General features: G+C 55.0%; 1 protein-coding gene across 3 annotated transcripts in view; it reads left to right on the top strand.

The window, feature by feature from the left end:
- Nucleotides 1–3,625: 3,625 nt before the first annotated feature.
- Nucleotides 3,626–15,633, top strand: part of SH2D3C (SH2 domain containing 3C) — a 30,066-nt gene continuing 18,058 nt past the window's right edge. Inside the window, exons 1-2 of one of the 3 annotated variants that reach the window (XM_038549278.1) lie at nucleotides 3,626–3,662; nucleotides 5,835–6,306. In XM_038549278.1, coding sequence (XP_038405206.1) covers nucleotides 3,626–3,662; nucleotides 5,835–6,306 — 509 coding nt within the window. Of the gene's footprint in view, nucleotides 3,663–5,834; nucleotides 6,307–7,956; nucleotides 8,093–15,633 lie in introns of those variants that run through there. The other 2 variants (XM_038549280.1, XM_038549279.1) reach the window with 2 other exon arrangements.

A 15,633-nucleotide genomic window follows, 5' to 3' on the forward strand; every position in this document is an offset into this window, starting at 1 on the left:
GCTGGGTACTGACTCTGCTCAGCCCTGTGTTGATAGGTGTCATTTCCCTGGAGCTTTACAGTGCCCCTCTTAGGAGGTTGCTCGTATTGGGCCCAAGTTACAGAAGAGGAAACTGAGGCTCAGCAAGGTGAAGTGGCCTGTCCAAGGCCACACAGCCAGGAAGCTATGGAGCTGGGATTCAAAGCCAGGTGTCTTTGCTTTCAAAGCCCAGGGTCGGGGCTCCTGGCTGGCTCAGTGGGTGAGCAAGTGACTCTTGCTCTCAGGATTGTAAGTTGAAGCCTTACATGGACATGGAGCCTACTTTAAATTAACAGCAACAACAAAAACAAAGCCCAGGGGGTCATTTACCATCAGCCCACACAACCCCCAATATCAGACAACTGGGTCAAGCCAGGAGGAGCTGAGACCTATAGTACAGGCGCCAGTCTGGATACATACGGCCAACTCCTCTCAGGGAGGGTGAAGTCTGTTCGAATATGCAAATAAAGACACCAGTGAATGTAACACGGATAACACTTGCAGTAAAGATGTTTTATTTCACTGCCACAGGATCACATGAGGGATGTTGAATTTGTCCCATTTTACGGATGGGAAAAACAAGGCTCAGCGAGGTGACATGACTTGCCCAGGGTCCTGCACGTGGGATCTGAACTCAGGTTCGCCTGGGCCCCAGTGACTTTGACAATGAAGCTGAAGGATTCCAAAGCATAATAGAACCTGGCCAAACACAGACGGGGGAAGAGGCAGGAGGGAGGCGACAGGAACCAGAGCAGGGCTCCCTAGGGCCCTGTGGCTGGATCTTGAGCTGCGGCCACTCAATGGTGGCAAAACTCTCAGCCAGTGGTGGTGGGTGGGAGAGCCACACTCGGGGTGTGGGTCCAGCCGCAGCAGGGGCCTGGAGGCAGGAAAGCACTTCTCTTGTCCGGGCTATGGAGCACATGCGCTACTCTGGGCCAGCCTCCAAAGCAGGCTGAGGAGGGTCTGCGAGACGGCCACCCGCCAGCAGGTCCCCAGCGGCACTCCCAACGGCCACTCAAGGCAGCACAAAGGGGGCTCTGAGCTCAGTGGAGCTGCCACACTGAGCCCCATTCATTCTCCCAGGGACGCGGCAACTGCCCTGGCGCCCAGGCCAACGGCAGCAACACGGCCTCAACGCGGCCTCAGCTCAGCCCAGCTCCCGGCTCCCCCACCCTGTGCTCTCTCCTGGGCGCTTCTGGGCTGTGCCACTCTGGCCCGGGCCTGCACCACCCCCATCCTTCAGCAACAATCACTGGGGGCTGCGAGGCCGCCGGGACCAGCCTGGGCCAACTTTTGCTCCTTTCATCCTCCCAACAAGCCCTGGAAATGGGAGCGACTGTGACCCTACTTCATGGATAGAAACGGAGTACCAAAGAGGCAGAGTCTCGTGAAGGGTCACACGGTGAGGCAGGAGTCCCAGAAACCCAGGTTACTGAGACTGCCTCCCAGGGGGAAGCCAGGGATATCCCCTCTGCCTTCCATGAGGAAGACCCCTGGCTACTGCCAGGCCACAGGCCCTTCTCTCTCTTCTTCTTCTTCTTTTTTGTTTTTTTAAGATTTTATTCATTTATTCATGAGACACACACAGAGAGAGAGAGAGAGAGAGACAGAGACAGAGACACAGGCAGAGGAAGAAGCAGCCTCCATGCAAGGAGCCCGATGTGGGACTCGATCCCTGGACTCCAGGATTATGCCCTGGGCTGAAGGCAGGCGCCAAACCACTGAGTCACTCAGGGATTCACCCTTCTCTCTCTTCGGACAACTGCAGGTGGGAGAGGGCTCTGGCCAGGAAGCTAGGACACCTGGGGGTGCGTCTGTCTAGCCTCTGCTCCTCTTCAGCCTCAGTTTGCTCATCTGTACAATGGGAGAGTACCAACACTTGCCTCACAGGTCTGTTGCAGGGACTGAGCAGATGATCTGTGAGGCTTTCAGCTCCACGCCTGGCTCAGGGTCAGGACTCAGTAGAAGGACTGTTTCTTCCCAAGCCCATGACCCAGAAACCCCATCCCTTCATTTGAACTTTGAACACTGGTCCCATCCAGATCTGTCTGTGAGCAAGACCCTGCTGTCTGGGTCTCATAGGGTGTGTCTCTTTTTCCCTCAGGGACTCCAGTCCCCTCTTATCCCACGAAAAAGTTTCAATCAGATGCTTCCCCTACCAAGGCCCATCATCCAGCTGCAGGGGGCAGGGGCAGCTCTGGAGCTGTGGGTGTGGAAGTTAGGCCCTCAGCAGGTCCTAATTCCAGGTAAGCTGACTTTGGGGGAGGCCCTCAGTTTCCACATCTATAAAATGGGGAGGAGAGAAACATTTATCTCCTAGGGCAGGAGGACTGAGCTCTGGCTGGAATGTACCAAGTGATCAGAAGATGTTAGTCATCATTGTTTTTTACTGAGGATGCAGGAAGGGCCCCATCTGACCTTGGACTCCCTCTTGCCAGCCTGGGGGCCAGGATAATTATGTCCAATCATGCTAGGGCCTCTGTGGGTTAACGGAGTACCTTGCATGTGTGCCCATTCTAGAGATGGGGTGACTGGGGCTTCAGAGGCAGCAGTAACTTGCTTGCAGTACACAGAGCTGGGATCTGAACAACCCCTGGCCACCTCAACACCAGCAGCAGCTGACAGCGTCCGCAGGTGTCTGGGACAACCTGTGTTGGGCAGTTTCATTTCCTCATCTCTCTCCTGCCCACTTGAGCATACATATGTGTGCGCACGTACATACACACACATGTTATAGGGTGGAAAACCACCGAGCTGTGGGCTTAGGACCTAAATGGGTCAGATGTAACCCAGTCTATGCCATCAACCTGCCATATGACCTGGGACAATCCCTCTGCCCATCTGTTCTTCGGTTTCCCCACGTCCAATGGGCGTGGGGGACCAAATTACCACCATGTCTCTGCTGGCTTAAGAGGGAATGATCATGCCATGGCAGGCACTCATTCTGTGCCAGGCTTTGCACCAAGCACTGGACCCTGTGAGGTAGGCATGGCAAATACCCCCTGCTCACAGTGAGGAACCTGAGGCTCAGAGAGGTCAGTGGCCTGGCCGGGATCACACAGGGCAAGCAGCCAGCCAAGATGACAAAGTAGACAGCCAATACTGGAACGTTGATTTGGGTGGTCCCAGGGCCACAGGCCTAACCACCACACTCTTCACTGCTGCCAGTCCTTCCCCCAGACACCGAGAGTTAGAACAAACTGCCCTGTGGGCAGGCCTGACTCCCAGCACCCTTCCAGCCGCTGGCCAGACCCCCTGACAGCCTTTGGCAGGTCTCTCCGCCCCCCGCCCCCCCCCCAGCAGGCTCCATTCCCTGGGCCTGTGGTTTGTCTCCCAGGCCCTCCAGGTCCCATGGGCTTGTGGTCTGCCCCCTGCCCCCCACACAGCCAAGGCCAAGAAGGCAGCCCACAGGGGCCCAGACTAGGGGAGGCCTTGGCCCCCGCCCCCTGTGGAGAGGATGGGGAGGGTGGAGCTGTGGGAGTTTCACTGGTTTAAAAATACACAGAGGAAGCGAGTGAGAGGGTGCGAGAAAGGGGAAGGGGAGGTGAGGGAGGAACCTCAGCATTGATGTCCGGAGCTGGCCAGGGGCTCTGCGGTACTTGCCAAGATGACAGAGGGACCCAAGAAAGCCAGCAGAAAGTTCAGTGAGTGCGGGGTGCCCTCTGCACTGTCTCTCATCCTCTGTCTATCCTTCCAGCTCGGCCTCTGTCTGCACTTGCTTCTTCATCACTGTCTCCTTTCTAATTCTTTCTCTCCATCTCTGCTCCTCTCCAGAGCTCCCTGCTTCTGGACTCCCTGTCTCCACCCCTCCGTCACTGTGGTCCAGTAGCTCTTCTCTGTCTCCGGCTGGTTTGGCTCTCTATCTCTGCTTCTTGTCTGACCCTGCCCATCTCTGTTCCTCTGTCCCTGCATTCGTCTGTGTGTCCACCTCCGGTTTCCCTGGACCCCATGGCTGAGCAAGGGGAAAGCTCCACACACTCCATGCCCTGCCTCTGGGGCTGGTTCACATGGGGGAGGGAGGAGGGTGCTCTGGTTGGAAGTTACTGGGGCTGGAGAGGGTACGGTGCACCATGGGATGCTGTCCCACGTCACTCCCCAAGAGCAGTGATGTTGGGACCCAGTGCAACTCCATGAGGGGGTCACACCCACTATCACTGCTTCCCCAGGTCAGTCCCTTCCTGGTCTCAGCAAACTTCTGCTTCCCCTGAGTCCTTCCATCTGATAGCACGGGGGGTGAGGGGGGGAGCATATAGGGCCAGGATTATGACTGTATCCCACAGATGAAAATATTGGGGCTCAGAGACTTGCCTGAGATCATATGGGGCTTCCCGGCAGGTCAATCCCATGTCCCTGGACTCGGCCTCGGTTTCCCTCCCTGTCCTGCTCTACTATTTCCTCCAGATACCCCCAACCCCAACTCCGGTGGTCAGGAGACCACAGTTCTTGGTCCCCCTCCTGGCAATTGGCACATTTCTGGCCCATGACATAGCTAAGCGCAGAGCATCAGAATTTTCCAACAGTTTGTCTGAAGGCAGAGGCTGAGACCAAGTAGGGGGTGGGCTGGGAAGGAAAGCCCTAGAACACTGACCCCAGCAGTCCAGAGCCTTGAGCCCTCATCCAGGCTCAGCCCTGCTGTGTGATCCTGGGTGAGTCCCTTCCCTCTCTGGGCCTCAGCCTGCTCTCTCACCAATGAGGGCATCCTCCTATATAGTCCAACGTGGTGGTGAGGACCCGAGGAGGCAGAGTGGGCCCAGGAAGTGAAAATGCCAGGATTTTCCCTTTTCACTCATCTGGAGGCCAGGGGGTTGTCGACGCGGTGGCTTTGGGGGGGGGCACTCCCACGGCTGGGGGCGGGGCGGGGGCGGAGGGAACTCACGCTCCCCTGCGGAAATGAGGGAGATGGTATCACCCGAGCCCTGCCGCCCTAGTCGGGACGGGAGCTCAGCTGACAGGAAGGACAGAACCACAGAGTGGGCCCCTCGGGTTCCCAACCACCTCCTTCTCGGTTCATCCCCCGCCCAGGTGCTCGAACAGCCCCCCTCCCTGCCCCTCTGCCCTCCACCCCTACACACACACACACACACACACACACACACACACACAAATACACTTCACCTGCTGCCTATGCCACCCCTGGTGGTGCCTTCCATGGCCCGTGTCATCTGCAAAAAGGGAAATTAAACTCCTGCCATTGAACTGTGCTGGGAATTCAGTGAGGTGACGTCTGAAGCATAGCTGACCCATCAGAGGCATTTCTGGTGATCACCATCATTATCTATGTTACTTGTGAAGCTATTTTGGGTGCCAGGCACCCTACTAAGTGTGTTATTTACATGCTTTCCTTCAGTCCTCTTGCTGTCCATAGGAGGTGGGTACGACAATCTCTATTTTGCTGATGTGGCAAATGGGGCTCGGAAAGGTCAAGCGACTTGCCTAAGGTCACACAGCTAGGATGTGCAAGCGGAGGGACTGAAGCCCAGGGCTGTGTGACTCTAGAGCTGCTGTGTTATATCATAACAGCCCTGAGCCCCCCTTGAAGCCTCAGTAAGAGGAACAACATGTATTTTTTTTTTATTTTTTATTTATTTATGATAGTTACAGAGAGAGAGAGAGGCAGAGACACAGGCAGAGGGAGAAGCAGGCTCCATGCACCGGGAGCCCGACGTGGGGTTCAATCCCGGGTCTCCAGAATCGCGCCCTGGGCCAAAGGCAGGCGCCAAACCGCTGCGCCACCCAGGGATCCCCAACATGTATTTTTTATTGTTATTATTACTGCTGCTGGCATTAACTCCTTTCCTTCCCCTCCTCCCTGCCAGAGTTCTTCAAGTTTAAGGGCTTTGGGAGTCTTTCGAACCTCCCTCGGTCCTTCACCCTGAAAAGATCCTCAACCTCCAGCAGTATCGAGTCCCATCTGGAGCCTGACACCTTTGAGGCTACACAGGATGACATGGTGACTGTCCCCAAAAGCCCCCCTGCCTATGCCCGCTCCAGCGACATGTACAGCCACATGGGCACTATGCCTCGCCTCAGCATCAAGAAGGCTCGAGACCCACAGGCTACCCACAAGACCAAGGAGGTGGGCCTTGAACCCCACTTAGTGGCCCAAGGTCTGCCCAACCCTCCAGGCTTGGAGGCAGCCAAGGAGGTGGTGGTGGAGACCAAGCCCCCCCTGGAGGACACCCCAGCAGTGGGACCCAACCCTTCTGCAATGAGCCCCACAGAAAAGCCTAAGGATCCCAGGGCAGACAGAAAAGAAGAAAGAGACCCCAGGAATGTGCCTCCAGAAAGGTAGGTGCCCACCAGGAGAGGGGGAGGGTGGGATGTGCAGGAAGCGTGGTATCTCCAGCCTCCTGCTAAATAGAGTCCAGAGAGGACCCCACGATACACACATCGGGGGGAGAATAAAAACCCTATGCATAAACCAAGTGCTTACTATAGACCAGGCACTGTGTTTAGTCCTTCACTTGCACTTAATTCTGAAAAAAACAAAAGAAAACAAAAACAACTGGTGAGGAGATTCTGTTATTTCCATATGACAGATGAGGAAGCTGAGACTCGGAGAGGGAGAGTCATCTGCCCCAGTCAGGTTGCACATCTGGCAGATGACAAAGTTGGGATTTGAACAAAGACCCACCTGACTTGCCCTAGGCAGCCTCCAGAGGGAACTGCAGCGGCTGTTTGGGCCCTGAGCCCAATCACTGGATCCCGCCCAGCCTCCCTTCTTTAGTTCTACCGGACAACCCTGCTCCCTCCTGCTTGCCACTTGGCTTGGTTATACCATGATTTGAGTTCATGCAAAAATACAGTGATCATATGACCTGAGCTCACTCCCATTTAGGAAGCACCCATTCTACTGGTTGTCAAAACAAATATTACTCACAGACAACTCTGTAAAAGAATCTGTCATTAGCCCCATCAAACAGATGGGGAAACTGAGGCTCGGCCAACATGGCAGAGCTGGATTTGAGCAGAAAACTGCCTGCCTCCTGTGGCTGCACACTCACCTCTCACACTGTACCCACCACCTTCAAAGCCCTACAGGTGTGTGCTTCATGCCCTTGGGAGACCCTCAATCCCAACCATAGCAGTCTCCAGCTTTTCAACTTTCAGAATCTGTGTCTAACCCACACCAGTCAGATGTGCTTTATTGAAATGAAGGCGCGGGGGGGGGGGGGGGGGGGGGGGAGGGGGACCAGCTGAGGAAAAATAACTCTAGAGCTGATCCTGGGACCTCTCCTCAATGGCTTTTCCCTGAGACACCAAACACTGCTTCTGGGTGCTGGGGTAATTGAGTCCAGACCTCTGTTCAGTGGGGAGCAAGACTTTGTAAAGCTGCAGAAGGAATCCAGCCCAGACTCTGCCTCTTACTGACGGCAGGATCTTGGATCATAGAAGGACATAATGATAGCACCTACCTTGGAGGGCGTGATGACAATTCAGGAATAACCTAAGTGCTTTGTCATCGTCTCTGATCCACGCTGCCTTCTTCTGCCATCCCCTCCTTAGTTCAGCCCTACTTGGGCGTGGAGGAGCAAGGATTGGATGCAGGGGAGAGGGCCTGATGGGTTCTGGGCCGTTCTGAGGCACCCTGAGGTCTGAGACGTGCACTGGGAGTTTGCAGGAGCCGGGCGCGTGGAGGGGCGCGTGGAGGGGCGCGTGGAGGGGCGTGGCTTTTCCAGGCTTCGAAGCGGACTGTTAGGGGAAGGTGGCTTTGGAACGGGGCGGGCCGAGGCGGAGGGGTGTGCCCGGGGGCGTGGCCTTCCGGCCCCAGACTCTGACAGATGGGGAAGGGGGCGGAGCGAGACGGGAGGGGAGGGGTGTGCTCGAGGCCGGGCGTGTCCTCCCCGGCGGGGGCGGAGGCTGGGGAGCGGCCCCCGGCGGAGGGCGAGGGGCGTGCCCGGGGCGTGGTCTACAGGTCAGGCTCCGCCCCCGGGGTACGGCTCTGAGCTCCGCAGCTCCGCGGCCTGAGAAAGGCGGGAGCCGTCAGGCCGCGGAGGTGTCCAGGCTGCAGGTAGTGACCGCGGGGGACCATGACTGCAGTGGGACGAAGGTGCCCTGCACTGGGACCCAGAGGGTGAGTGACCAAGCTGGACCTGAGGAGGGAACGGGAATGGTTGGAGGGGAAATCAGTGCCCTTGCAGCAACCAGCGAAGGAAGATGCCCTGTTAGCATCAGGGACTTTTAGGCTTCCTTTTGGTGTAATTTTGTCCCTGTCTTGTCCTCGCACAGGTTGGGCATTTACTCCTCACAACAGCCCCAGTAGAAGGGCACTATTATCATCCCCATTTTACAGATGAGGAAAGGGAGATTTACTTGATGGTTTGCCTGCCACAGTATCGAAAGTTAGAACCGGGGTTTAACTCCATCTTCCTGGCCCATGCTCTTAAAGGCTGGACAGCCCATTCCCTTCCATTTGGGTCAGGGTCTCTGGGAGGAATGGACCTGAGAAACCTTGAGGATGCCAAGTCTGGGACCCAGGATTCCTCCCTGTGGATAGGGGCCCTGGTGGTCCTAGGCAGTGCCTCTGGCATCAGGCCTGGCCTTGGACTGGCAGAGGAAACAGAGAGATGGGCCTCCATCCCCCAGTCATCCAGAGTGTCCTATAGTCCTGAGCGGGGTGAGGTTAGCATATCTGATTGAGGCCCCTCCTGGTGTCCTGAAATCCAGTGTCCCACTTGCCCTCCAGGCCAAGCAAGAGGCCAGAAATTAAAGGTTCTTCCAGGAGCCCCTGAAACCCAGCCCTGAGTCCCAGAGTTAAGAGAGCTGCTTCGCCTATGATCTCAGATTTGCCCTGCCCTACTCTGGGCTTCAATCTCCTAGCAGCCCAGATGGGACTGGAATGGTCTCTGATGATACATCCAGTTTGGAGAGGAGGGCGTTTGAGAACTGCCACTGAGCAAGACTGGGGCCCCATTCCCGAGTGTCCCAAGGAGGTCATCTATGGCTGCTCAGGGAGTGGTCGAAGCTGGGGTACATGGTGTCCCTCCCCTGCCCCTGGGAGGCAGGCTGCACCTGGAGCAGAAGGAAGGAAGGGGAAGAGGTGAGGCTGCAGGAGTTTCCTGGTGCCCTGTTCCCTGCTGAGATCATGGGGGATGAGGAGGAAGGAGGGAGGAGGGGCCAGGAGCACGGGGGCTGAAGAGCCTTTAGCTCCCAGAAAGAAGAGTACCAGCCTAGCCTCACCCTACCCTCCAGCACCTCAGCCTTCTGCAGGGAAATAGCAGGTCCCGACATCCTTGACACCCTCCCCTTCAGTCCATGTTAGGAGGAGAAGTGGAGGCCCGGTAAAGGAAGGAGGCCCCAACACCTTCCACTGACACCCATGCCCACACACAGGAACTGCACTCCAGGGTCCTGCAAGAGGTGGTCGAGATCTGGCTCACAATTGGCCAGGCCCTGCCTGAAGTACCCCACAGATGCCATCTCCCACACAGACCCTGTGAAGGGGAAACCTCTGTTTGCTTCATTTTACCAATGAAGAGACCAAGACTCAGAGAGGGGAAGGGATTTTCCTGGGGTCACAGAGAGATTAAGTGTCAGAGCCTAGATTTGATTCCAAACTTGACCAACTCCCAAGTCACCAGGCTACATTTCACTTTTCGCTTTTCGCAAGTAAAAACCACAAAGCCATTTCTATGTTACTTAAATGACCTCCCATAAGCCCCTGGAAGGGAAATAATAGGAGCTTATTGTACAGATGAAGACACAGGTTTTCTGAGGCCAATAGCTTGCTTGAGATGACACATATAGTTGAGTTGGAATTTCATTCACTTTAATATTTACTGTGATGTGACTATGCCCTAGACACTCTTGAGAGTTCTGGGAGACAGCAGTGAGCACAGCAGACAAAACCCTGCTATTGTGAAGCCCCCATCCATTGTGGGGGAGACATGATAAGACAAGGAGTTAGATGGTCAAGCAGAAGAGGGACGTGCTGGGGGAAATATTGAAACCATCTAGGGGAATTGGTCAGGGCAGGAGAGTGTCTAGTGGTAGCGATTTAGGAAGGTTAGCCAGGAAAAAGCTCTCTTTCAGGTGATGTTTGAATAAAGGGATGAGGGAGCAAACTCTCTTGATATCTGGGGAAGAGTGTGCCAGGCCAAGGGAACAGTAGGTACAAAGGCCCTGAGGTAGGAGCATCCTTGGCATGTGTGAAGAACAGCCGAGACCTACAGTGGCTGGAGGAGATGAGGATGGGGGCTGGGGAGTGGAGTAATGGGAGGCGAGGCCAAAGAGGAAACGGGTTCAGATAATGGAAGGCCTGGAAGGCCCGGCAGGGACCTGGCTTTGACCCAGGGAGATGCGGCCATTGCTGGCCTTGAGCAGAGGAGGGCCTCACTCAGACTTCTGTTTTACGAGGACCTTTCCTTTGAGGAGGGTTTGAATGCAGTTCCACTCATTGTAAAGTGTCACACCCAAGCATTCTTTCCTCCCTGCCAGATCACAGAGACCCAGGCCCCTCCACTCTCACTCTCACTCTCAGGGCTGTTCAGAGGGAGATTTGGAGCAGGTGGCACCCCACAGGAGAGCCAGGGACACCCTGCGATGTGGGTGCCCCAGTCCTGGTGCCAGGCACTGAGAACAGGCCAAGAATCTGCCCCCCATCCCATTTCCTTTTGGAATGTTGATCCTGGTCCAAGAATTCCCAACACTCTCCAGAGTCCCACGACCCTCTCGGCCCTGCAGAGTGACGTCAGCTGCTGGGCATCTGGTAGTGATTACCCACGAGGGGAAGGGGCTGTGGTGGGCTCAGCCTGATGGGCCTCCTCAGGCTCTGGGCGGCTGGTCCTTGTCTTCCGAAGGGGCCCAGCTGCTCCCGGCTCTCATTTCCTGTGGAGACTTTCTCACAGTCCTCCTTGAGACCCCCGGATGCCTCTGGCTGTGGGAACTGTGCTGGCTCAGGAAGGACAGACAGTACTCCCACCTCCAGCTGGAACCACATCCCCCCACCCTGAAACCCTCAGGGGACCTTGTTTGCAGAATCCTGGACCCACATGGAGTAGAGCTGGAGAGGAAGTTGGGGACATCACTGATTGAACAATGTTGAGCAGCCCCTTTGCCCCGTCTGATGCTCAGGTTCTCCAACTGTAAAATGGGGACAATATGAGCACGCACTTCACGGACACACTGTGAGGACTAGATGAGGTAGAGCATTTGTCCTGGGCAAGGCCCAGGGAAGGGCCAGTGTATAGGAGCTGCTCTTGCTATCACCACGCCCGTGTCATGGAAAAGTTCACTGAGGCCCCAAGAGGGGGATGTTCGGGGCTCAAGGGGCTTCCTCCCTCCGGAGTCAGAGAGGGTCTTCTCTCCTCCCATCCTGCCCCATTTCTCCTTCTTGACATCAATTCTGGGCCCATGGTCCAGTGGAAATATTAGTTTTCTTTGCCCTTCCCTCCCCACCTTCTCATGGAGATGGTCCCCACCCTGGAGTGGTCCCCTTTCTCCAGGGGAGCCTGCCTCATGCAAGGAACAAAGCGGAGCCAACCCAGATCGAGAGTCTGAGCAGCTGTGTGTCCTGGATCAAGTCGCAAACCTCAGCTTCCTCCCCTGTCAAGGGAGGCCTTCAGATCACAGGCATTGAGTCATCATGCTACACATGCCCTCCCCTGTCCTCTTCTCCAGCAGATTTTGAGGGTCTGTTAGTAGCTCTCAGGGCTCCAAAACCTCAGGTCTGCCCTGGAAAGAGTAGCCCCCATCTGCCCTAACCTCACAGGGCTGGTCCCATTTGTGAACTCCTGCTGGCAGGCTCACCCCTGTCAAGAAGACAGAGGGCACAGAATGGTGGAGAAGGAGCAGGGATGTCTTCAAGACAGTGGTGGCCCATCTTACTGGAGGTGGAGTGGGGCAGGGGCTAAAGCCAAGAGCCTACCTGGCAGAGAATCGCGAAAGCCCCAAGGCAGGGTGCCCGGGGAAAGACAGGGCTTTCCACCTCCACCCTCTCCACCCAGGAACTTAAAAACTAAAGAGCACAGAGCAAGCAGTATTGCTTTTCTGTCAGGGTGAATGATGGTCGCAGTGAAAGGTAAAAGAATCTGCAGTCCCCACTTCCCCGACCCTCCCAACACCCCCCCCACCAAGGGCAGAATGGGAGGTCTCCTTAGCTGGGAGCTTGAGCAGCAAGAGGAGACACCTAGGTTTGGGAACTCTGCACCCTTCCTTCTCAGGATGCTTGTGGATCTGAGGGGACGCTTAATGCCCATTTTACAGAAGAGGCAGTTGGAGGGGAGGAGGCAGGGTAAAGCTGAGAAGCAGGAGGCAGAGGTTGGGGAAGGGTCCACCTGAGGCCATATGGCCAGGCCTGGAGGCCCATGGGGGTCAGAGAGAAGGTAGACAGGCAGCTGGCCTCTGCAGAGGGTGGGGCTGCCCCTGGCAAGGGAGGGTCAGGGTGGGATGGGACAGCAGGTGCTCTCTAGTGCCTCTCCTCCAGGATCCCCTGGGGAGCCTCCCCCTTTCTCCTGGCCAGGATGGAGGCCCTGAAAGCAAAGCTCAGATTTAAACCTGTGTTGGGGAAATAAAGGATAATGGGCTCTAATTACTGCTCATTAATCCAATTAATTAAGCTAATGTATGCAATAAGTGGTATCAGTTATCAGAACAAATCAGTTAATACAGGCAACTAAAGGGGTTGGTTATTTGAATAATTAATGTGGCTGATTAATGGGACTGATTTAGCTCGATTGTCAGTATTGTTTATTAATTGATTCCACCACTAATATTAGAGAGGAAGTGCCTTTTAAGTCCACAAAGTAAAAAATAAGTTGTTGTTGTTGGTTTTTTTTTTAAGATTTTGTTTATTCATGAGAGATACCCAGAGAGAGAGAGAGAGGCAGAGACACAGGCAGAGGGAGAAGCAGGCTCCATGCAGGGGGCCTGATGAGGGACTCTATCCGAATCCGAGGACTTCAGGATCATGCCCTGGGCTCAAGGCAGGCGCTAAACCACTGAGCCACCCAGGGATCCCCAGTAAAAAATAAGTTAATTAATTGGTGGAGTGGAGCCTTTAAAAATGGAAGCTTTGATTTCTGAATTTGATGATTACAATGGGAGGGAGAATGTTCTAGAAATCTCTAAGTGAACTGAGATCTGAAGGCCACATAGGAACCACTCTGGCCCTAAGGGAGAGAGGACTTCCAAGCAGAGGGAGCATTATGTGCAAAGGCCCTGAGGCTGGAGGGAGCAGAGCTCTTTGGACGAAGTGCAAGCAGGCTAGAGTGCAAGGAAGAGCAAGGGGAGAGGGGAGGGATGGCTGTGTCAGAGTGCTGAGCCATGAGAACAAGACTTTGTTGCACAGGGCTGCTGTGTGACACCCATTCATTCAACAAAATCTTTGTGGGGTGCCTGGCACTGCTCTTGGCAGATCCCAATCCCTGTCCTCTCGGAGTTTATGTTCTAATGAAAGAAGATTGTTCATGCATGGCAGGTCAGATGTGCAGTGGAGTAAAACCAGAGAGAAGGGAGATAGGGTGTGTTTAGAGATTCTCACTTCAGACAGGTGGCAGGGGAAGGCTGTGCTGAGCTCAAGGGGACATTTTAGTAAAGACCTGATGTAGGGCAGGGTGGGAGCTCAGTGGTATCTGGGGAGAAAGTATTCCAGCAGAGGGAACAGAAAGTACAAAGGTCCTGCAGTAGGAACAAAAACCTGCAAGAAGCCGAGCATGGAGCATGGTGGGAGCATCGTAAGTGAGGGGAGCAGGGCAGGACATTGGGTGGGAGAGATGGTGGGGATCTAGTCCGCAAGGCTGTCAAGGGGACTTCAGCCCTTACTCTGAGTGACACTGGGGGCCAACCCTGGTGGGTCGAAGCAGAGGAAATCCGGGCCTGACTTTCATTTTAACAGGAGTGCTTGGACTGCTGGAGTGAGAACAAGTCACAGAGGACACACATAGAGGCAGGGGAGCCAGTGATCAGGTGGTGGCAATAGTCTAGGCAAATGATGACAATGACGATGACATGGATCAGAGGCAGACATGGTCACGTTATGTCTTGGAAATCCTGGAGTGTTGTAGAGGGGCAGGGTGAGGTGATGGGGGTCCAAACGTGGCCCCAGGCCTGCAGCTTCTTGGGCCTTGGCCTCTGCCCTGAGCTCCCCCATTGGCTCTGACCACCCCAGCCCACTTGATCCTTGGTGCAGGCAGCCACCCCCCACACCAAGGCTCTGCTCCCTCCCCTGGGCCCAGGGAGGAGGTAGACAGGAAGCAGGAGGAAGCTCTGAGGGCGATCCCAGTGTCCTGGCCAATCTGTTCCCAGCAGTGGGCGGATTTCCGGGACTGAATGGCCGGAAACTCTGGGATGGGACACCTCACCCCGGGAAAAACTGGCAGAGGTGAATGCGCAGGGGAGGGGACCCCATGCCACCTCACTCCCAACGCTGCTAGACAGAACCAAAACAGCTGTGGCTGGGCTGCAGCTTGATGGACTATGTCCTTAAGTCAGGAAAGACTCTAGGAGAGAAGGTTAGCAACAGGGAGGGCTGTCAGACAGCCTTTCAGTGAGGAGCCCCTGGCCTCAGGAGCTGGGGAACCCCATGTGGACTTCTGCCTGAGGGATACCTACCTTACCGATTTTGAAAGCTCACATTTTTTTGTGTATGTTTTAAATTAAGTTTATTTTACTAAATTTATGACATTTAAATTTAAATATTGGGCTTCTGGAGGTGAGGAAGCAGTTTCCTAATGTTTGACCTCCCTCCCTATTGTGTAGGTGGGAACACTGAGGCCTGTCCTAGCCAGGGAACCAGGACCCAGCCTGACAAAGTGAATCATAATGTTAGTGATCCATACTGGCTGAGTACTTACTGTTCATGTATTCCTTTAAGCAATCGTGAGCTCCTCCTATGCGCCAGGCACTGTGCTGGGGGCTTAATGATGGATGAGACAGAGTCAATGCCCTTATGTAACAGGCAACAATACATGTAAAATCATCATTGCAGGCTGAGGAAAATAAAGGAGGGTTGAGGACAGAGAGAGAAGGCCCAGGGAGGGTGGTCAGGAAAGGCTTCTCCGAGGAGGGGCATTAAACAGAGCCCTAAATAAACTAGAGGGAGGGGCAAGCTGTATGAAGATATGGAGGAAGGGCATTCTAGGCAGAGGGAACCGCAAGTGCAAAGTGGGCTTGGCAAGGAGGCCAATCTGCCTGGGGCAGAATGAGGGATACAGTGAGGGAGGGAGGCATGCTGGTGGTTGGCAAAGTGGGTGGTTGGGCACCACAGACCCACACAGGGCCTTGTAGGTTAGGGAACATATGGCCTGGTTGATGCTGATTTTTCTGGCATAACAATGATATCTCTTTACTCTCACAAGGGAACAAAAGTTCTGGTTTGGGTGATAAACTACCTGGCCAACCATTTGCAGGCCACGGAGAGGGGTTTAGATCTTGTTGGGTGAGAGGGGGTAGCCCAGAGGGCGTGGGGGTGCTTTGTGTGACCTGCTTCTTTTTACCTGAGTGCTGCCGGGGATGGAGTGGAAGCTGAGTGGGGTGTGAGAACAGGCAGGGGGCCAGCGAGAAGCCTGCTGTGTGCTCCACTGAGGACACAGGGTTCCTGGATGGAGCAAGGATTGACCCTCGGGGAGAAGTGGTTAGGATCTATTTTGAAAGTCGAGCTGCAGGATTTCCTGATGG

Source organism: Canis lupus, chromosome 9 (genome assembly GCF_011100685.1).
Source record: "Canis lupus familiaris isolate Mischka breed German Shepherd chromosome 9, alternate assembly UU_Cfam_GSD_1.0, whole genome shotgun sequence".
NCBI classification, from domain to species: Eukaryota; Metazoa; Chordata; class Mammalia; order Carnivora; family Canidae; genus Canis; species Canis lupus.